The sequence below is a fragment of the Salvelinus alpinus genome, chromosome 24 (assembly GCF_045679555.1).
Source record: "Salvelinus alpinus chromosome 24, SLU_Salpinus.1, whole genome shotgun sequence".
Classification (NCBI taxonomy): domain Eukaryota; kingdom Metazoa; phylum Chordata; class Actinopteri; order Salmoniformes; family Salmonidae; genus Salvelinus; species Salvelinus alpinus.
Genome location: NC_092109.1, coordinates 41,758,135 through 41,780,210, shown reverse-complemented (window position 1 = coordinate 41,780,210; position 22,076 = coordinate 41,758,135). Strand labels below are relative to the sequence as shown.

General features: G+C 45.1%; 1 protein-coding gene across 1 annotated transcript in view; it reads right to left on the bottom strand.

The window, feature by feature from the left end:
- The window catches only part of LOC139551908 (FRAS1-related extracellular matrix protein 2-like), a 275,653-nt gene that overhangs the window by 43,874 nt on the left and 209,703 nt on the right, over positions 1 to 22,076 (bottom strand). The window contains exons 16-20 of the mRNA XM_071363246.1: positions 21,686 to 21,850; positions 16,994 to 17,176; positions 16,628 to 16,758; positions 15,843 to 16,001; positions 5,960 to 6,163 (exon numbers count right to left, since the gene is read on the bottom strand). Coding sequence (XP_071219347.1) covers positions 5,960 to 6,163; positions 15,843 to 16,001; positions 16,628 to 16,758; positions 16,994 to 17,176; positions 21,686 to 21,850 — 842 coding nt within the window. The remainder of the gene's footprint in view (positions 1 to 5,959; positions 6,164 to 15,842; positions 16,002 to 16,627; positions 16,759 to 16,993; positions 17,177 to 21,685; positions 21,851 to 22,076) is intronic.

Here is a 22,076-nt window from a genome sequence, read left to right as displayed (position 1 = left end):
AGTCAACTCAATCACATCAATACAGTCAACTCCATCACATCAGTACAGTCAACTTAATCACATCAATACAGTCAACTCAATCACATCAATACAGTCAACTCCATCACATCAGTACAGTCAACTTAATCACATCAATACAGTCAACTCAATCACATCAATACAGTCAACTCAATCACATCAATACAGTCAACTCCATCACATCAGTACAGTCAACTTAATCACATCAATACAGTCAACTCCATCACATCAATACAGTCAACTCAATCACATCAATACAGTCAACTTAATCACATCAGTACAGTCAACTCAATCACATCAATACAGTCAACTCAATCACATCAATACAGTCAACTTAATCACATCAGTACAGTCAACTCCATCACATCTGTACAGTCAACTCCATCACATCAATACAGTCAACTTAATCACATCAGTACAGTCAACTCAATCACATCAATACAGTCAACTGAATCACATCAATACAGTCAACTCAATCACATCAATACAGTCAACTGAATCACATCAATACAGTCAACTCAATCACATCAATACAGTCAACTGAATCACATCAGTACAGTCAACTCAATCACATCAGTACAGTCAACTCAATCACATCTGTACAGTCAACTCCATCACATCAATACAGTCAACTGAATCACATCAGTACAGTCAACTCAATCACATCAGTACAGTCAACTCCATCACATCTGTATAGTCAACTCCATCACATCAATACAGTCAACTTAATCACATCAGTACAGTCAACTCAATCACATCAATACAGTCAACTTAATCACATCAGTACAGTCAACTCAATCACATCAATACAGTCAACTCAATCACATCAATACAGTCAACTGAATCACATCAATACAGTCAACTTAATCACATCAATACAGTCAACTTAATCACATCAGTACAGTCAACTCCATCACATCTGTACAGTCAACTCCATCACATCAATACAGTCAACTTAATCACATCAGTACAGTCAACTCAATCACATCAATACAGTCAACTTAATCACATCAGTACAGTCAACTCAATCACATCAATACAGTCAACTCAATCACATCAATACAGTCAACTCAATCACATCAATACAGTCAACTTAATCACATCAGTACAGTCAACTCAATCACATCAATACAGTCAACTCAATCACATCAATACAGTCAACTGAATCACATCAGTACAGTCAACTCAATCACATCAGTACAGTCAACTCAATCACATCAGGACAGTCAACTCAATCACATCAATACAGTCAACTCCATCACATCAATACAGTCAACTGAATCACATCAGTACAGTCAACTCCATCACATCAGTACAGTCAACTCCATCACATCAGTACAGTCAACTCCATCACATCAGTACAGTCAACTCCATCACATCAGTACAGTCAACTCAATCACATCTGTACAGTCAACTCCATCACATCAGTACAGTCAACTCAATCACATCTGTACAGTCAACTCAATCATATCTGTACAGTCAACTCAATCACATCAATACAGTCAACTCAATCACATCAGTACAGTCAACTCAATCACATCATTACAGTCAACTCAATCACATCAGTACAGTCAACTCAATCACATCAGTACAGTCAACTCCATCACATCAGTACAGTCAACTCAATCACATCAGTACAGTCAACTCAATCACATCAGTACAGTCAACTCAATCACATCAGTACAGTCAACTCCATCACATCAGTACAGTCAACTCAATCACATCAGTACAGTCAACTCAATCACATCAGTACAGTCAACTCAATCACATCAGTACAGTCAACTCAATCACATCAGTACAGTCAACTCAATCACATCAGTACAGTCAACTCCATCACATCAGTACAGTCAACTCAATCACATCTGTACAGTCAACTCAATCACATCTGTACAGTCAACTCAATCACATCAATACAGTCAACTCAATCACATCAGTACAGTCAACTCAATCACATCAATACAGTCAACTCAATCACATCAGTACAGTCAACTCAATCACATCAGTACAGTCAACTCCATCACATCAGTACAGTCAACTCAATCACATCAGTACAGTCAACTCAATCACATCAGTACAGTCAACTCCATCACATCCGTAGAGTCAACTCAATCACATCAGTACAGTCAACTCAATCACATCAGTACAGTCAACTCAATCACATCTGTACAGTCAACTCAATCACATCAGTACAGTCAACTCCATCACATCAGTACAGTCAACTTAATCACATCAGTACAGTCAACTCAATCACATCAATACAGTCAACTCAATCACATCAATACAGCCAACTCAATCACATCAGTACAGTCAACTCAATCACATCTGTACAGTCAACTCAATCACATCAATACAGTCAACTCAATCACATCAGTACAGTCAACTCAATCACATCAATACAGTCAACTCAATCACATCAGTACAGTCAACTCCATCACATCAGTACAGTCAACTCAATCACATCAGTACAGTCAACTCCATCACATCAGTACAGTCAACTTAATCACATCAGTACAGTCAACTCAATCACATCAATACAGTCAACTCAATCACATCAATACAGTCAACTTAATCACATCAGTACAGTCAACTCAATCACATCAATACAGTCAACTTAATCACATCTGTACAGTCAACTCCATCACATCAGTACAGTCAACTCCATCACATCAATACAGTCAACTTAATCACATCAGTACAGTCAACTCAATCACATCAATACAGTCAACTCAATCACATCAATACAGTCAACTGAATCACATCAGTACAGTCAACTCAATCACATCAGTACAGTCAACTCAATCACATCAGTACAGTCAACTCAATCACATCAGTACAGTCAACTCAATCACATCAATACAGTCAACTCCATCACATCAATACAGTCAACTGAATCACATCAGTACAGTCAACTCAATCACATCAGTACAGTCAACTCAATCACATCAGTACAGTCAACTCAATCACATCAGTACAGTCAACTTAATCACATCAGTACAGTCAACTCCATCACATCTGTACAGTCAACTTAATCACATCAGTACAGTCAACTCAATCACATCAGTACAGTCAACTCAATCACATCAGTACAGTCAACTCAATCACATCAGTACAGTCAACTCAATCACATCTGTACAGTCAACTCAATCACATCTGTACAGTCAACTTAATCACATCTAGGCTTGGGCAGTATACCGTATATAACATATACTGTATATACATATTTGGAAATAGCCACGGGATGGTTTTTCAATACCGTTAACTATTTATTTTTCTATACATTAAAATATTTGCACCTACTTTTTGAAAAGGCAAAGCCCTTTGGATGAGTTATTTGTGCAGCTGCTACTGGCATCTTGATTTCTTTGTGTTTTTTTTCTCCTCTCCATTCTTGGCCCGTCTGCTCCTCCCCCCTCTTCTCATTAGTAGAGCAGGCAGGCCCGTTGCCACACATGCTGCTCCAGAGCCACTGCTGTTCTTCCTCCAGACTCCAGACTCCACACAGACACAGTGTGTACACATGCTGCTCCAGAGCCACTGCTGTTCTTCCTTCAGACTCCAGACTCCCCACAGACACAGCGTGTACACATGCTGCTCCAGAGCCACTGCTGTTCTTCCTCCAGACTCCACACAGACACAGTGTGTACACATGCTGTTCCAGAGCCACTGCTGTTCTTCCTCCAGACTCCAGACTCCACACAGACACAGTGCGTACACATGCTGTTCCAGAGCCAGTGCTGTTCATTTGGACAATGTCTCTCGTTCACATTCGCTTGTAAATGTCCAAACTCACCAAAAATGACCTTCGGTAGCTTCTACCTATATACGTATAACTTTATGATCTGGATTGCCTGTCTTTGCAATAAAATAAAAAATGTGCGCTCGTTAGAATATTTAGCTAGCAGTCTCCATGGAAACGTGCTATTACTTGTGCTAATTTAATTGGCATTCTGGTAATAGTCGCCCAATGGGTATTTTTGCCACAAACGGCGGGGAAACCTTGATAGACGAACCTAATTTAAAAATACAAAATGGCCTGTGTGGTATCGGTAGATTAGGATTAAAATCACTTTACCGGTCAATTGGACACAAAGTCCCAACCTAAATTTAACTTCCGCTTTTAACCCAACCCCTCCGAACGACACGCGTACATATTCAGGTTTTGGAGAGGTGTGGGGGGGCCTGCCGCACTGGGTGCCTGGGGAGCTGTTGTTGTGGGGGGGGCTGCCGCACTGGGTGCCTGGGGAGCTGTTGTTGTGGGGGGGCCTGCCGCACTGGGTGCCTGGGGAGCTTTTGTTGTGGGGGGGGCCTGCCGCACTGGGTGCCTGGGGAGCTGTTGTTGTGGGGGGGGCTGCCGCACTGGGTGCCTGGGGAGCTGTTGTTGTGGGGGGGCCTGCCGCACTGGGTGCCTGGGGAGTTGTTGTTGTGGGGGGGGCCTGCCGCACTGGGTGCCTGGGGAGCTGTTGTTGTGGGGGGGGGGGTTAAGTGCCTCGCGTAAGGGCACAATGGCGGGCAATGGCATCTAGTAGAGCTGGGACGCTAAACCGAAAAATTATCGGCACTGACCATTTATCGAGGACATTTTACTGATAACGATAGTAGCAATAAGCAGCCTTTACTTGACACAATGTAAGGTTTGAAAAAAATTAAGATTGCTAACATGGGCTATTGATAATGGGTCAATTGAAAGCGTGCTTCTACACCTTCATTGCTTGCTGTCTCCAACATTCTTTTGTCTAGGCTGGGTTTCTGTACTGCACTTTGTGGCATCAGCTGATGTAAGAAGTATAAAGTATAAAGTATAAAGTATAAGTATCAAAACATTTGATTGAAATTTGATTGTAAGTAGTAGGTATTTTTTTATGGTGCACATTAATGTCATAAACTTAAAATGAAATGTATTGTTATGATGACAATTCAGTGAATTCATCATGATATGGATTTTTGTACATATCACCCAGTACTAGCATTGCCAGTCAGCTCACTTCCCGCCATATTTTTTCCCCGTCGGACCCAGGATTCAAACTGGCAACCCTCCTGCTGCTGGGTCGCCGCTCTAACCGCTAGGCTACCTGTCGCCCTAATAGTGTAAATAGGACTGAGAGGACTTTAACGTCGGTATTTTACAAAACAAGAATGTTGGAGATGTATGGAATTGATGACGTCTCTGATTTCCTTTTATATTTGGGTTTTAGGTAGGCTAATGGTTTAGTTTTAGGATAATGGCTAATGCCCACTAACACATGGGTGTTTGTTCTTAATTCTCTCTCGGAATGCACACTGACCGTGGTATATTTAGTTTGATGTTGGATATCTCTATAGGGCTACTTAGGGACTGTCAATGAATAACACAATGTATATGGGACAATATTTTCAATAGTTCAGAATTTCAATGACTTAAAAGCCTTAAACCAATTATGAATTGTAAAATATACAATATACAAATATTGAAAACCTTTAATAAAAAAACTATTGTCCATGTACATTGTGTAATTTATTGACGGTCCCTAACTAGCCCCATATATATGCAACAGCGAACTAACTTTGCCATGGTCGCACACAGGCGGAAGCTAATTGACGATAGTTGTCTAGCTTGCTAGCTTCTTCCAGACACAAATGAGAGAATAACTCACAATTTCACTCACCCTAGCATAGTTGGTTTGACTGTTTTCAAGATACCTAGACGGGTGAGTCTAGGTATCTTGTGTGTTTCTTTTTTGCCCGTGTGTACAAAAGTTTCCTACGTGCGAAAACACACACAAGAGACACCCACATCAAAGCACGCCACCAAGTCACAAATCTCGTCTCTCGAGTCACATTTCTTAAATCAGGAGGAAAACCAAACAACAAAACAACAACAAAACAACTGAGATTGAATCTTGCCTCAGTCAGTATAGTTCAGTGATAAGATTAGCTGAAGAACATGAATTTGTCGGTTCCCCACCTGGAAGTAGACAGAGTCCAGGGTGATCATCTTGGAGGAGGTGAAGAAGGTATCAAAGTCCACCTCTCTCATGGGTGTAGTGACCCCATCCGGACCAGCAGGGGCGCTGACGAGCCAGCGGTAGCGCGTCAGCGTGTTGTTGATGTGCTCGCTGACGCAGATGGAGCCTGTCTTGTCGTAGTCAGGGTACTTAGGGTTACAGGCCTGGATGAGTTGGGGGAGAGGGGAGGTGGAGGGAGAGGGGAATGGAGGGAGGTAGGGAGAGAGAGATGAGGAATGAAGAGGGAGATGTAGGAGAGAGGAAGTGAGGGAGAGAGAAAATAAATGCGTGAATCACAAAGAACACAAATCAACTGTCAGCTTGCATGTTCCTAAATTCACAATAATATATGCAAAATGCACCCATGCATATACCCACATTTATACAGTGCCTTTGGGAAGTATTCAGACCCATTGACTTTCTCCACGTTTCGTTATGTTACAGCCTTCATTAATCTACACACAATACCCCATAATGACAAAGCAAAAACTGTTTTTTTGAAATCTTTGCTAATTTATAAAAATAAAAATCTTAAATATCACATTTCCATAAGTATTCAGTCCCTTTACGCAGTACTTTTTGGAAGCAGCGATTACAGACTTGAGTCTACTTGGGTATGACGCTACATACCTGTATTTGGGGAGTTTCTTCAAACTGTTTTCTGAAGACCCTCTCAAGCTCTGTCAGGTTGGATGGGGAGGGTTGCCGCACAGATATTTTCAGGTCTCTTCGGAGATGTTCGATCAGGTTCAAGTCCGGGCTCTGGCTGGGCCACTCAAGGACTTGTCCCGAAGCCACTCCTGCATTGTCTTGGATGTGTGCATAGTGTCGTTGTCCTGTTGGAAGGTGAACCTTCGCCCCAGTCTGCGGTCCTGAGCGCTCTGGAGCAGGTTTTCATCAATGACCTCTCTGTAATTTGCTCTGTTCATCTTAGCCTCGATCCTTACTAGTCTCCCTGTCCCTGCCGCTGAAAAACATCCCCACAGCATGATGCTGCCACCACCATGCTTCACCGTAGGGATGGTGCCAGGTTTCCTCCAGAAGTGACATTTAGCATTCAGGCCAAATAGTTCAATCTTGGTTTCATCAGACCAGAGAATCTTGTTTCCCATGGTTTTAAAGTCTTTAGGTGCCTTTTGGCAAACTCCAAGCCGGCTGTCGTGTGTCTTTTACTCTGGCCACTCTACCATAAAGGCCTGATTGGTGGAGTGCTACAGATATGGTTGTCCTTCTGGAAGATTCTCCCATCTCCACAGAGGAACTCTAGAGCTCTGTCAGAGTGACCATCGGGTTCTTGGTAAACCTCCCTGACCAAGGCCCTTCTCCCCCGACTGCTCAGTTTGGCCGGTTGGCCAGCTATGGGAAGAGTCCTTGTGGTTCCAAACTTCTTCCATTTAACAATTATGGAGGCCACTGTGTTCTTGGGGACCTTCAATGCTGCAGAAATGTTTTGGTACCCTTCCCCAGATCTGTGCCTCGACACAATCCTGTCTCGGAGCTCTAAGGACAATTCCTTTGACCTCATGGCTTGGTTTTTGTTCTGACATGCACTGTCAACTGTCTGACCTTGTATAGACAGGAGTGTGCCTTTCCAAATAATATCCAATCAATTGAATTTACCACAGATGGACTCCAATCAAGTTATAGAAACATCTCAAGGATGATTAACGGAAACAGGATGCACCTGAGCTCAATTTCGAGACTCATATCAAAGGGACGGAATGCTTATGTAAATATGTTATTTCTGTTTTTTATTTTTAATAAATTTGCAAAATTTTCTAAAAACCTCTTTTCGCTTTGTCATTATGGGGTATTGTGTGTAGATTAATAGATTTTAGAATAAGGCTGAAACGTAACAAAATGTGGAAAATGTCAAAGGGTCTGAATACTTTCTGAAGGCACTGTATCAGTACACTTGTAACAACCTAAGCATTACGAAACTTATATTAGATTAAAACAAACCTCACGTATCAAAAGAGCAAATAATTTTCATCTAAATTCGACACTCTCTCATTGCCCCCGTTAGAAAAACACCTCACCTGCTTAATAATTAAGAATCTGCTTAACTTGGACAGATTTTGGGCAGAGATATGGCTCTCGCTTCACCTCCCTCTCAGTTCAGTTTACAACTGGGATCCAAACAAACAGTGGACGTCCTCAGGACATTCCCATTAGGTCCCTTTAAGGGTTTCAGCGAGATGTTAACGGTATCTCACACTTGGAACATTAAAGCATAACGTTAACCTCAGGACCATAAATAATAGGACGTTCAGTGCAGGTCATGGTTTGGTCGCAGTATAACGTTATAATAAGGTATTTTGATGTCCATAAAGGAATGTTATGAAAAAGTTTCTATTTTGTTCTGATAGGACGTTATCCACGGGACATTCAATGACCACAAGAGCTTTGTGATGGTCAAGGGGACGTCGCATGATGGTGCCCAGGGAACGTTTTCTGGGGGGGACCTTTGCTTAGTTGTAAGTTCCTGTAAGTTACCAGGAAGTCACTGAGCACCATGTCAGAACTATGTCCGGATCTTTGTAGGACGTTCCCAGGACTTTCATTTCACTAGTCGGTTGGACGTTGCTTGATGGTCCCAAGAGAACGTCCCTGCAAACAAAAATGTGTCGTTAGAATGTCCCCAGAATGCCACTAAATGGTAGTCTGAAATGGACGTTGTGTCATGATCCATGTATCCTCTAATTGATTTTGTCACTGAGCAGATTTCAGGTCTGCTGAGTGCAAAATTGAATGTGCGTTTACTATGAACATTGAGGATGTACCCACGTTAACTTACAGTTTTAACAGTGGCCAACTAGGCTACTTTGGGTATTTGTGTACGACTACCACAGTGGCCTACCATCAAAAACAATGGAGAATTCAGTTTATGCTCACTTCGAGGCAAGCAACACTGAAGCATGCATGAGAGCACCAGCTGTTTTAAACGACTGTGTGAACTTTAAATAGGTCAACATTCACAAGACCGTGGGGCCAGACGGATTACCAGGATGTGTACTCAGAGCATACGCAGACCAACTGGCAGGTGTCTTCACTGACATTTTCAACCTCTCCCTGACCGAGTCTGTAATACCTACAGTTGAAGTCGGAAGTTTACATACACCTTATCCAATTACATTTAAATTCAGTTTTTTTAAATTCCCTGTCTTAGGTCAGTTAGGATCACCACTTTATTTTAAGAATGTGAAATGTCAGAATAATAGTAGAGAGATTTATTTCAGCTTTTATTTCTTTCATCACATTCCCAGTGGGTCAGAAGTTTACAGACACTCAATTAGTATTTGGTAGCATTGCCTTTAAATGGTTTAACATGGATCAAATGTTTCGGGTAGCCTTCCACAAGCTTCCCACAATAAGTTGGGTGAATTTTGGCCCATTCCTCCTGACAGAGCTGGTGTAACTGAGTCAGGTTTGTAGGCCTCCTTGTTCGCACACGCTTTTTCAGTTCTGCCCACACATTTTCTAGAGGATTGAGGTCAGGGCTTTGTGATGGCCACTCCAATACCTTGACTTTGTTGTCCTTAAGCCATTTTGCCACAACTTTGGAAGTATGCTTGGGGTCATTGTCCATTTGAAAGACCAATTTGCTACCAATCTTTAACTTCCGAGACTGATGTCTTGAGCTATTGCGTCAATATATCCACATATTTCTCCTCCGTCATGATGCCATCTATTTTGTGAAGTGCACCAGTCGCTCCTGCAGCAAAGCACCCCCACAACATGATGCTGCCACCCCCGTGCTTCACGGTTGGGATGGTATTTTTCGGGTTGCAAGCCTCCCCCTTTTTCCTCCAAACATAACAATGGTCATTATGGCCAAACAGTTCTATTTTTGTTTCATCAGACCACAGGACATTTCTCCAAAAAGTACGATCTTTGTTCCTATGTGCAGTTGCAAACCGTAGTCTGGCTCTTTTATGGCGGTTTTGGAGCAGTGGCTTCTTCCTTGCTGAGCGGCCTTTCAGGTTTTGTCAATATTGGACTCGTTTTACTGTGGGTATAGATTCTTTGTACCTGTTTCCTCCAGCATCTTCACAAGGTCCTTGCTGTTGTTCTGGGATTGATTTGCACTTTTTGCACCAAAGTACGTTCATCTCTAGGAGACAGAACGCGTCTCCTTCCTGAGCGCTATGACGGCTGTGTGGTCCCAAGGTGTTTATACTTGCGTACTATTGTTTGTACAGATGAACGTGGTACCTTCAGGCATTAGGAAATTGTTCCCAAGGATGAACCAGACTTGTAGAGGTCTACAATTTGTTTTCTTAGGTCTTTGCTGATTTCTTTTAATTTTCCCATGATGTCAAGCAAAGAGGTACTGAGTTTGAAGATAGGCCTTGAAATACATCCACAGGTAAACAATTGTTGGAAAAATTACTTGTGTAATGCACGAAGAAGATTTCCTAACCGACTTGTCAAAACTATAATTTGTTAACAAGAAATATGTGGAGTGGTTGAAAAATGAGTTTTAATGACTCCAACCTAAAGTGTATGTAAACTTCTGACTTCAACTGTACATGCTTCAAGCAGACGACCATAGGCCCAAGAACACTAAGGAAACCTGCCTAAATGGCTACCACCCTGTAGCACTCATGTCGGTAGCCACGAAGTGCTTTGAAATGCTGGTCACGGCTCACACCAACACCATTTCCGCAGAATTTGCATACCTCACCAACAGATCCACAGATGACACAATCTCTATGGCACTCAACACTGCCCTTTTACACCTGGACACAAGTAACACCTATGTGAGAATGCTATTCATTGACTACAGCTCAGCGTTCAACACCATAGTGCCCACAAAGCTCATCACTAAGCTAAGGACCCTGAGACTAAACACATTCCTCTGCAAGTGGCAACAACAGTCACCAGTATATTTTGTTAATATGGCTTGTTAAAAATGATTTTTGATTTAACTTCACAACTTTGTGAGGGCCATTCAGTATGCACCATGCACGTCATTAGTTGTGGATAAATCAACAGATGACACTGATAATGATGCCCAGCTTCTGGTGTTGGACAGATTTGTTTATAACGAAACAACGACGAGGAGCTGTTCGGGCCTTGACACATCTAGAAGCACACACAGGGAGAGGAGGTCATCAAAAAAGGGGGGACAGAGCTGAAGTCAGGGGGTCTCCATCACCACAGGTGGAGCTCCAGCCATGACAGCAAGAGGGAGGGTACTGGTTGCATGTTTTGAAAGAGGACCACCATGACATCATACCACTGCATCATCCATCAATAGTATTGTGAGGTCATGACTACGACGATGAAACTCGTCCACTTTTTTGAGAGCATTAGGAATTTTGACAATGTCCGTTTTGATGACTTACCACTGCACAACAATATCAGGTGGCTCAGCAAAAGACAGTGGTTTTAAAACGCTTTTGGGTCATTCAGGAGGAAATGAAAGCTTTCTTATCAAAGCAAAAGAGTGACAAGGCCACTCAGTTTTCTGAGTTTTTAGAAAATGAGGAGAAGAAGGAATCAGTTGCATTACATCACACCTTAATCAACTGACTGTTAAGCTGCAGGGACGGGACAACACAGTGTGTGATATGATAACAGCAGTCCAGGCTTTCTCCAGGGAGAACTTGTCCACTTCCCCAAATCTTCTGGTGCAAACGCAGGGAGACAACCCTGATGGATCATTTCAAGGCTCGCTTTGATGACTTCACTGTTGGAAGAGAACTGCTGCTGCTCATCCAGAACCCATTTTTGGTCACAAATGTGACAAAGTTGTCAGAAGAAACAAAACAGATCTTCAGATGGGTAGATGTTGCATCACTGCAGACGGAGTTGATTGAGCTGCAAGGCAACGTGTCTTTTGAAGGAGCAGGTTAGTGATTTGTGACTCTCTTTCTGGGGCAAAGATGGTGCCTGTTGCTGATGTCTCTGTACCCCAGGGAACTGACACTACACATTCTGACAATGTAATGGCTTCCCGTACAGTCGTGAATCAGAATTCTCCACAATGAACTTTATTCTAAACAAATACCGTACCAGGCTCACCACTGAACACCTGCACCAAGTGTCTGTGAGAGTTGCTCTCACACCATCTGTTTCCAACGTTCAAAGCATTAATAAAGAGACAGAAAGTGTTATTTCTCTCATTGATGCATGGCCCACAGTGACTTATACATTAATATTGAATGGCCCACAGTGACTTATACATTAATATTGAATGGCCCACAGTGACTTATACAGTAATATTGAATGGCCCACAGTGACTTATACATTAATATTGAATGGCCCACAGTGACTTATACATTCATATTGAATGGCCCACAGTGACTTATACATTAATATTGAATGGCCCACAGTGACTTATACATTCATATTGAATGGCCCACAGTGACTTATACATTAATATTGAATGGCCCACAGTGACTTATACATTAATATTGCATGGCCCACAGTGACTTATACATTAATATTGCATGGCCCACAGTGACTTATACATTAATATTGAATGGCCCACAGTGACTTATACATTAATATTGAATGGCCCACAGTGACTTATACATTAATATTGCATGGCCCACAGTGACTTATACATTAATATTGCATGGCCCACAGTGACTTATACATTAATATTGAATGGCCCACAGTGACTTATACATTAATATTGAATGGCCCACAGTGACTTATACATTAATATTGCATGGCCCACAGTGACTTATACATTAATATTGCATGGCCCACAGTGACTTATACATTAATATTGCATGGCCCACAGTGACTTATTCATTAATATTGCATTGCCCACAGTGACTTATTCATTAATATTGCATGGCCCACAGTGACTTATTCATTAATATTGCATGGCCCACAGTGACTTTCTGTGCATTCAGATTATTATTCAAAGTTTATTCTCCAGTAAAATTCACTGTATTTTATTTAAACATGATTTAAAATTTCAATGGTTCACGGTGCACTTTTTGCATAGACAACTAACGTTACAATTTGAGATTCAAACAGCTCAGATGCTTTTAAAAGGGTCTTAGATTCATTGTCTTTTTCTTTTTTGTTTCTGACCTGCGCTGTTGAGATACATGCTCTTTCTTCCTCTCTCCACCTCTTGGGACTCTTGGGGCATGACTTTTCAAGCTATGACTTCTCTCTCTATCTCTCTCTGTCTCTCGCGCTTTCTGATCATGCCTAGAATAATGCTTTGTAACTCTTGTTAATGCCATGTAACTTAAGCTTTATGATTTGTATAATGTATCGTTCATTTTATAATGTAAATAAATATCTGCCTTTGATATAGACCCTCTCAGACCCATTTGTTGCTAGTCGACGTCAACTCATTGCCTAATGCTTGTTTGCATATGTGTATTATCTTTATGGAGTCAGATACACATTTCAATAGGCTAATCGCATAGTCTTGTTATGAGTCGCATGTGAGGTATAAATAATATACAGTTCAATCAACAAAAATATAAAACAAAAATATAAACGCAACATGCAACAATTTCAAAGATGTTACTGAAAAACAGTTCGTATTAGGAAATCAGTCAATTGAAATAACTTCATTAGGCCCTAATCTCTGGATTTCACAGGACTGGGAATACAGATATACATCTGTTGGTCACAGATACCTTTAAAAACAAGTAGGGGCGTGGATCAGAAAACCAGTCAGTATCTGATGTGACCACCGTTTCTCCCATGCAGCACGTCACATCTCCTTCGCATAGAGTTGATCAGGCTGTTGATTGTGGCCTGTGGAATGTTGTCCCACTCCTCTTCAATGGCTGTGCGAAGTTGTTGGATATTGTCGGGAACTGGAACACAGTGTCGCACACGTCGATCCAGAGCATCCCAAACATGCTCAATGGGTGGCATGTATAGTGAGTATGCAGGCCATAGAAGAACTGGGACATTTAAAGCTTCCAGGAATTGTGTGTAGATCCTTGCGACATGGAGCCGTGCATTATCATGCTGAAACATGAGGTGATGGTGGCGGATGAATGGAACGACAATGGGCGTCGCCAAATTGCCATCAATAAAATAAAATTGCGTTCATTGTCCGTCGCTTCTGCCTGCACATACTGTACCATAATCCCCACCATCACCATGGGGCACCTGCTCGCCCACACGACGCCATCAGCCCGGTACAGTTGAAACTGGGATTCACTTGTGAAGAGCACACTTCTCTAGCTTGTCAGTGACCATCGAAGGTGAACATATGCCCACGGATGTCAGTTACGATGCTGAACTGCAGTCAGGTCAAGACCCTGGTGAGGACAACGGGCATGCAGATGAGCTTCCTTGAGATGACTTCTGACAGTTTGTGCAGAAATTCTTTGGTTTTGCAAACCCACAGCTTCATCAACGATACCGCAGATGAGGAAGCCGGATGTGGAGTCCTTGAGCTGGCGTCATTACACGTGGTCTGTGGTTGTGAGGCCGGTTGGATATACTGCCACATTCTCTGAATTGACGTTAGAGGCAGCTTATGGTAGAGAAATTAACATTCAATTCTCTGGCAACAGCTCTGGTGGACTTTTCCTGCAGTCAGCACGCCAATTGCATTCTCCTTCAAAACCTGAGACATCTGTGGCGTTGTGTTGTGTGACAAAACTGAACATTTTAGATTTGCCATTTATTGCCCCCAGCACAAGGTGCACCTCTGTAATGATCATGCCATTTAATCAGCTTCGTGGTATGCCACACCTGTAAGGTGGATGGATTATCTCGGCAAAGGAAAAATGGGGATGTAAACAAATTTGTGCATAAAATTCAAGAGAAATAAGCTTTTTGTGCGTATGGAACAATGCTGGAATTTTTATTTCAGCTCAAACATGGGACCAACACTTTACATGCTGCGTTTATGGAATATGGCGCCGATAGACACGGCTGCCTTGTTTCAGGCTCCTACACAAGTATTTGACTACACCCGCAATAACATCTGCTACAAATGTGTATGCGACCAATAAAATTTGATTAGATTTTTTATTACAAATATTACTTCACTACAGCCAGGCCAAATTACTTTACTCTCTGTTAAGATTGGGTCTTACAGCCCCTGACCCTGTCAGATGTGTTCTCTGACACAGTCAGACTACCCTTTCAGATGTGTTCCCTGTGTGTTCTCTGTCTGCTCGTGGAGGCAATGGGAAAACAAGTTGAATTTCAGGGACATAGACTGACTTGTTGGGAAAGAGACTGACACAGACAGACTTATGGTTGCAGACTGACTCTTGGGGACATAGACTGATTTGTGGAAACAAATACTGACTTGTGGGGACATAGACTGACTCTTGGGGACATAGACTGACCATTGGGGATATAGACTGACTATTGGGGACATAGACTGACTCTTGGGGACATAGACTGATCATTGGGGACATAGACTGACTCTTGGGGACATAGACTGACTGTTGGGGACATAGACTGACTTACGGTGACATAGACTGACCATTGGGGACATAGACTGACTCTCGGGGACATAGACTCACCATTGGGGACATAGACTGACTATTGGGGACATAGACTGACTATTGGGGACATAGACTGACTCTTGGGGACATAGACTGACTCTTGGGGACATAGATTGACTCTTGGGGACATAGACTGACTCTTGGGGACATAGACTGACTCTCGGGGACATAGACTGACTCTTGGGGACATAGACTGACCATTGGGGACATAGACTGACTCTCGGGGACATAGACTGACTCTTGGGGACATAGACTGACCATTGGGGACATAGACTGACTCTTGGGGACATAGACTGACCATTGGGGACATAGACTGACTCTCGGGGACATAGACTGACTCTCGGGGACATAGACTGACTTGTGCGGACATAGACTGACTTACGGTGACACAGACAACGGGGTAGCCAGCAGGAGGGTGGAGCTTCTGAGATGTCTTGCTGACGGCTTCGTAGTGCAGCAGTGACACCACGCGAGGCAGGGAGGGGAAGGCGACGTCGGCCACACCGCTGGTCTCCTCGATGTACACCACGGCCTTAGTCATCTGACACAACACACAGGGGGTTTGTATGAGTTAGATTGACTGAGTTAGAGTGACTTAGTATGTAAGAGTTAGAGTGACTTAGTATGTAAGAGTTAGAGTGACTTAGTATGTAAGAGTTAGAGTGACTTAGTTTGTAAGAGTTAGAGTGACTTAGTATGTAAGAGTTAGAGTGACTTAGTTTGTACGAGTTAGAGTGACTTAGTATGTAAGAGTTAGAGTGACTTAGTATGTAAGAGTTAGAGTGACTTAGTATGTAAGAGTTAGAGTGACTTAGTTTGTACTACCGTGTGTTAAACTGCTGACCCAACCGCCCTGTTGAACCAAAGCCATTAGATCTCAACCGCAAAAAACACTAATTGATTGGTATGTAGTGAGAGTGTTCAGCTGTGGTTGGTTAATTGATTGGTATGTAGGGAGAGTGTTCAGGTGTGGTTGGTTGGTTAATTGATTGGTATGTAGTGAGAGTGTGTGATTGGTTGGTTAATTGATTGGTATGTAGTGAGAGTGTGTGATTGGTTGGTTAATTGATTGGTATGTAGTGAGAGTGTGTGATTGGTTGGTTAATTGATTGGTATGTAGTGAGAGTGTGTGATTGGTTGATTCTGACAGGCCTATCTCCTCCTCACCTGCGTTTCGGCCACCATGTTGTCGTCAGGTTTCAGGTGAACGGTGAAGACTTCTCTCATCTCTCTGACTCCATCATACAACACCTCCACCTCTACAACGTGCTCCGTCTGCCCAGGCTTAAACTTAACATCTGCAAACACACACACACACACACACACACACACACACACACACACACACACACACACACACACACACACACACACACACACACACACACACACACACACACACACACACACACACACACACACACACACACACACACATTACGGTCTGTAGTTATTTTTCATCTTTTACATTCCAACTCTTTCTATGCCATTTCTGTTTTTCCCTGTCTGGAAGCGTAGGTTCTCAGTCCTTACCCTCTGAGACAGGATGGTAGTCCTCTCCTGAGGTAGCTGACCCGTCCTTGGTGTGAACACGGACCACTGACAACTTTGAGGTGTCGCCCAATCGCAGCACTGGAATCTTCAGGGAGGAAACAGAGCCTGCCTCCTTGGGCTCACTCACACGGAACTCGGTCTCTCCAAACTTGATGATAGACTCTGGAGAGGAGTCAGAGGGAGGTTGGGGGTCAGACGTTTTAGGAGGGAGAGAGAGAGAGAGAGAGAGGAGTCAGAGGGAGGTTGGGGGTCAGACGTTTTAGGAGGGAGAGAGAGAGAGAGAGAGGAGTCAGAGGGAGGTTGGGGGTCAGACGTTTTAGGAGGGAGAGAGAGAGAGAGAGAGGAGTCAGAGGGAGGTTGGGGGTCAGACGTTTTAGGAGGGAGAGAGAGAGAGAGAGAGAGGAGTCAGAGGGAGGTTGGGGTTCAGACGTTTTAGGAGGGAGAGAGAGAGAGAGAGAGAGAGAGAGAGAGAGAGAGAGAGAGAGAGAGAGAGAGAGAGAGAGAGAGAGAGGAGTCAGAGGGAGGTTGGGGGTCAGATGTTTTAGGAGGGAGAGAGAGAGAGAGAGAGAGAGAGAGAGAGAGAGAGAGAGAGAGAGAGAGAGAGGAGGAGATAGAAGGGGGGGACTGGAGGCAATGTGTACGTGTATAGCCCTAGTTACTTCAGTGAATAATCATGACAGTTAAACACTGAACTTAACAACGTGATAATGAGTCATTATGTCAAATTACTGTCATTATTTCCCAACACGAGATATAAATCATGATAATGTAGGAGATTACACGGAATTATAAATACAACTAAATTCATATACAAACCATGTTGTTCATCGCAACGAGAGCTGTTGAATAATTATCGTTTGAAGTGAAAAGAAGTTTCTCCACCCTTTGTTCTTTTTCCCACGTTCCTTCCTCCTTTCTTCCCTCCCTCCCTCCCTCCCTCCCTCCCTCCCTCCCTCCCTCCCTCCCTCCCTCCCTCCCTCCCATTCTCCATTTCCCTCGCTCGCTCGATCCCTCCCTCCCTCCCTCCCACCCCCCACTCTCCCTCCCACCCTCCCATCCCTCTCCTCCCTCCCATTTTCCACCCTCCCATTCTCCATTTCCCTCCCTCCCTCCCACCCCCCCACTCTCCCTCCCACTCTCCCACCCTCCCTTCCTCCCACCCTCCCATCCTCCCATCCCTCTCCTCCCTCCCTTTCTCCATTTCCCTCGCTCCCTCCCTCCCATGCCTCCCTCCCATGCCTCCCTCCCTCCCTCCCTCCCTCCCTCCCTCCCTCCCACCATCCCATCCCTCCCTCCCTCCCTCCCTCCCTCTCTCTTACTGTCAGCAGTATCTTTAATCAGGATGGTGGTCTCCTCCAGCTCTCCTCCCTCCCTCCCTCTCTCTTACTGTCAGCAGTATCTTTAATCAGGATGGTGGTCTCCTTCAGCTCTCCTCCCTCCCTCTCTCTTACTGTCAGCAGTATCTTTAATCAGGATGGTGGTCTCCTCCAGCTCTCCTCCCTCCCTCCCTCTCTCTTACTGTCAGCAGTATCTTTAATCAGGATGGTGGTCTCCTTCAGCTCTCCTCCCTCCCTCCCTCTCTCTTACTGTCAGCAGTATCTTTAATCAGGATGGTGGTCTCCTTCAGCTCTCCTCCCTCCCTCCCTCTCTCTTACTGTCAGCAGTATCTTTAATCAGGATGGTGGTCTCCTTCAGCTCTCCTCCCTCCCTCCCTCCCTCCCTCCCTCTCTCTTACTGTCAGCAGTATCTTTAATCAGGATGGTGGTCTCCTCCCTCCCTCCCTCCCTCTCTCTTACTGTCAGCAGTATCTTTAATCAGGATGGTGGTCTCCTTCAGCTCTCCTCCCTCCCTCCCTCCCTCTCTCTTACTGTCAGCAGTATCTTTAATCAGGATGGTGGTCTCCTTCAGCTCTCCTCCCTCCCTCCCTCCCTCTCTCTTACTGTCAGCAGTATCTTTAATCAGGATGGTGGTCTCCTTCAGCTCTCCTCCCTCCCTCCCTCCCTCTCTCTTACTGTCAGCAGTATCTTTAATCAGGATGGTGGTCTCCTTCAGCTCCTCTCCCTCCCTCCCTCTCTCTCTCTTACTGTCAGCAGTATCTTTAATCAGGATGGTGGTCTCCTCCCTCCCTCCCTCCCTCCCTCTCTCTTACTGTCAGCAGTATCTTTAATCAGGATGGTGGTCTCCTCCCTCCCTCCCTCCCTCTCTCTTACTGTCAGCAGTATCTTTAATCAGGATGGTGGTCTCCTCCCTCCCTCCCTCCCTCTCTCTTACTGTCAGCAGTATCTTTAATCAGGATGGTGGTCTCCTTCAGCTCCCCTCCCTCCCTCCCTCCCTCCCTCCCTCCCTCCCTCCCTCCCTCCCTCTCTCTTACTGTCAGCAGTATCTTTAATCAGGATGGTGGTCTCCTCCCTCCCTCCCTCCCTCTCTCTTACTGTCAGCAGTATCTTTAATCAGGATGGTGGTCTCCTTCAGCTCTCCTCCCTCCCTCCCTCCCTCTCTCTTACTGTCAGCAGTATCTTTAATCAGGATGGTGGTCTCCTTCAGCTCTCCTCCCTCCCTCCCTCCCTCTCTCCTACTGTCAGCAGTATCTTTAATCAGGATGGTGGTCTCCTTCAGCTCTCCTCCCTCCCTCCCTGCCTCTCTCTTACTGTCAGCAGTATCTTTAATCAGGATGGTGGTCTCCTCCCTCCCTCCCTCCCTCTCTCTTACTGTCAGCAGTATCTTTAATCAGGATGGAGGTCTCCTTCAGCTCTCCTCCCTCCCTCCCTCTCTCTTACTGTCAGCAGTATCTTTAATCAGGATGGTGGTCTCCTCCCTCCCTCCCTCCCTCTCTCTTACTGTCAGCAGTATCTTTAATCAGGAGGGAGGTCTCCTTCAGCTCTCCTCCCTCCCTCCCTCTCTCTTACTGTCAGCAGTATCTTTAATCAGGATGGTGGTCTCCTCCCTCCCTCCCTCTCTCTTACTGTCAGCAGTATCTTTAATCAGGATGGTGGTCTCCTCCCTCCCTCCCTCTCTCTTACTGTCAGCAGTATCTTTAATCAGGATGGTGGTCTCCTCCCTCCCTCCCTCCCTCTCTCTTACTGTCAGCAGTATCTTTAATCAGGATGGTGGTCTCCTCCCTCCCTCCCTCCCTCTCTCTTACTGTCAGCAGTATCTTTAATCAGGATGGTGGTCTCCTTCAGCTCTCCTCCCTCCCTCCCTCCCTCTCTCTTACTGTCAGCAGTATCTTTAATCAGGATGGTGGTCTCCTTCAGCTCTCCTCCCTCCCTCCCTCCCTCTCTCTTACTGTCAGCAGTATCTTTAATCAGGATGGTGGTCTCCTTCAGCTCTCCTCCCTCCCTCCCTCCCTCTCTCTTACTGTCAGCAGTATCTTTAATCAGGATGGTGGTCTCCTTCAGCTCCTCTCCCTCCCTCCCTCTCTCTCTCTTACTGTCAGCAGTATCTTTAATCAGGATGGTGGTCTCCTCCCTCCCTCCCTCCCTCCCTCTCTCTTACTGTCAGCAGTATCTTTAATCAGGATGGTGGTCTCCTTCAGCTCTCCTCCCTCCCTCCCTCCCTCCCTCCCTCCCTCCCTCCCTCCCTCCCTCCCTCCCTCCCTCCCTCCCTCCCTCCCTCCCTCCCTCCCTCCCTCCCTCCCTCCCTCCCTCCCTCCCTCCCTCCCTCTCTCTTACTGTCAGCAGTATCTTTAATCAGGATGGTGGTCTCCTCCCTCCCTCCCTCCCTCTCTCTTACTGTCAGCAGTATCTTTAATCAGGATGGTGGTCTCCTCCCTCCCTCCCTCCCTCTCTCTTACTGTCAGCAGTATCTTTAATCAGGATGGTGGTCTCCTTCAGCTCCCCTCCCTCCCTCCCTCCCTCCCTCCCTCCCTCCCTCCCTCCCTCCCTCCCTCCCTCCCTCCCTCCCTCCCTCCCTCCCTCCCTCCCTCCCTCCCTCCCTCCCTCCCTCCCTCCCTCTCTCTTACTGTCAGCAGTATCTTTAATCAGGATGGTGGTCTCCTCCCTCCCTCCCTCCCTCTCTCTTACTGTCAGCAGTATCTTTAATCAGGATGGTGGTCTCCTTCAGCTCTCCTCCCTCCCTCCCTCCCTCTCTCTTACTGTCAGCAGTATCTTTAATCAGGATGGTGGTCTCCTTCAGCTCTCCTCCCTCCCTCCCTCCCTCTCTCCTACTGTCAGCAGTATCTTTAATCAGGATGGTGGTCTCCTTCAGCTCTCCTCCCTCCCTCCCTCCCTCTCTCTTACTGTCAGCAGTATCTTTAATCAGGATGGTGGTCTCCTCCCTCCCTCCCTCCCTCTCTCTTACTGTCAGCAGTATCTTTAATCAGGATGGAGGTCTCCTTCAGCTCTCCTCCCTCCCTCCCTCTCTCTTACTGTCAGCAGTATCTTTAATCAGGATGGTGGTCTCCTCCCTCCCTCCCTCCCTCTCTCTTACTGTCAGCAGTATCTTTAATCAGGATGGAGGTCTCCTTCAGCTCTCCTCCCTCCCTCCCTCTCTCTTACTGTCAGCAGTATCTTTAATCAGGATGGTGGTCTCCTCCCTCCCTCCCTCTCTCTTACTGTCAGCAGTATCTTTAATCAGGATGGTGGTCTCCTCCCTCCCTCCCTCTCTCTTACTGTCAGCAGTATCTTTAATCAGGATGGTGGTCTCCTCCCTCCCTCCCTCCCTCTCTCTTACTGTCAGCAGTATCTTTAATCAGGATGGTGGTCTCCTTCAGCTCTCCGACCAACGCCCCGAACGGTGATTCGCTCTTGTGGTTCCCCAGGACCAGTCGAAGCTCCTCCCCCTCCTCGTGGACCGTGTCATCGACCAGCGACAACACACACTTCTGTGCCGCCTCCCCTTGGGGACAGAGACAGAGGTGTATGAGAGTTTGTGTGTGTTAGTCGTGTGTAAGGTTGGTATTTGTGTACTCTCTTGTGACAGATGCAAATACTGAGTAGCCATATTAGTGTGTGTGTTAGGTGTGTACTGGTGTGTGTGTGTGTGTGTGTGTGTGTGTGTGTGTGTGTGTGTGTGTGTGTGTGTGTGTGTGTGTGTGTGTGTGTGTGTGTGTGTGTGTGTGTGT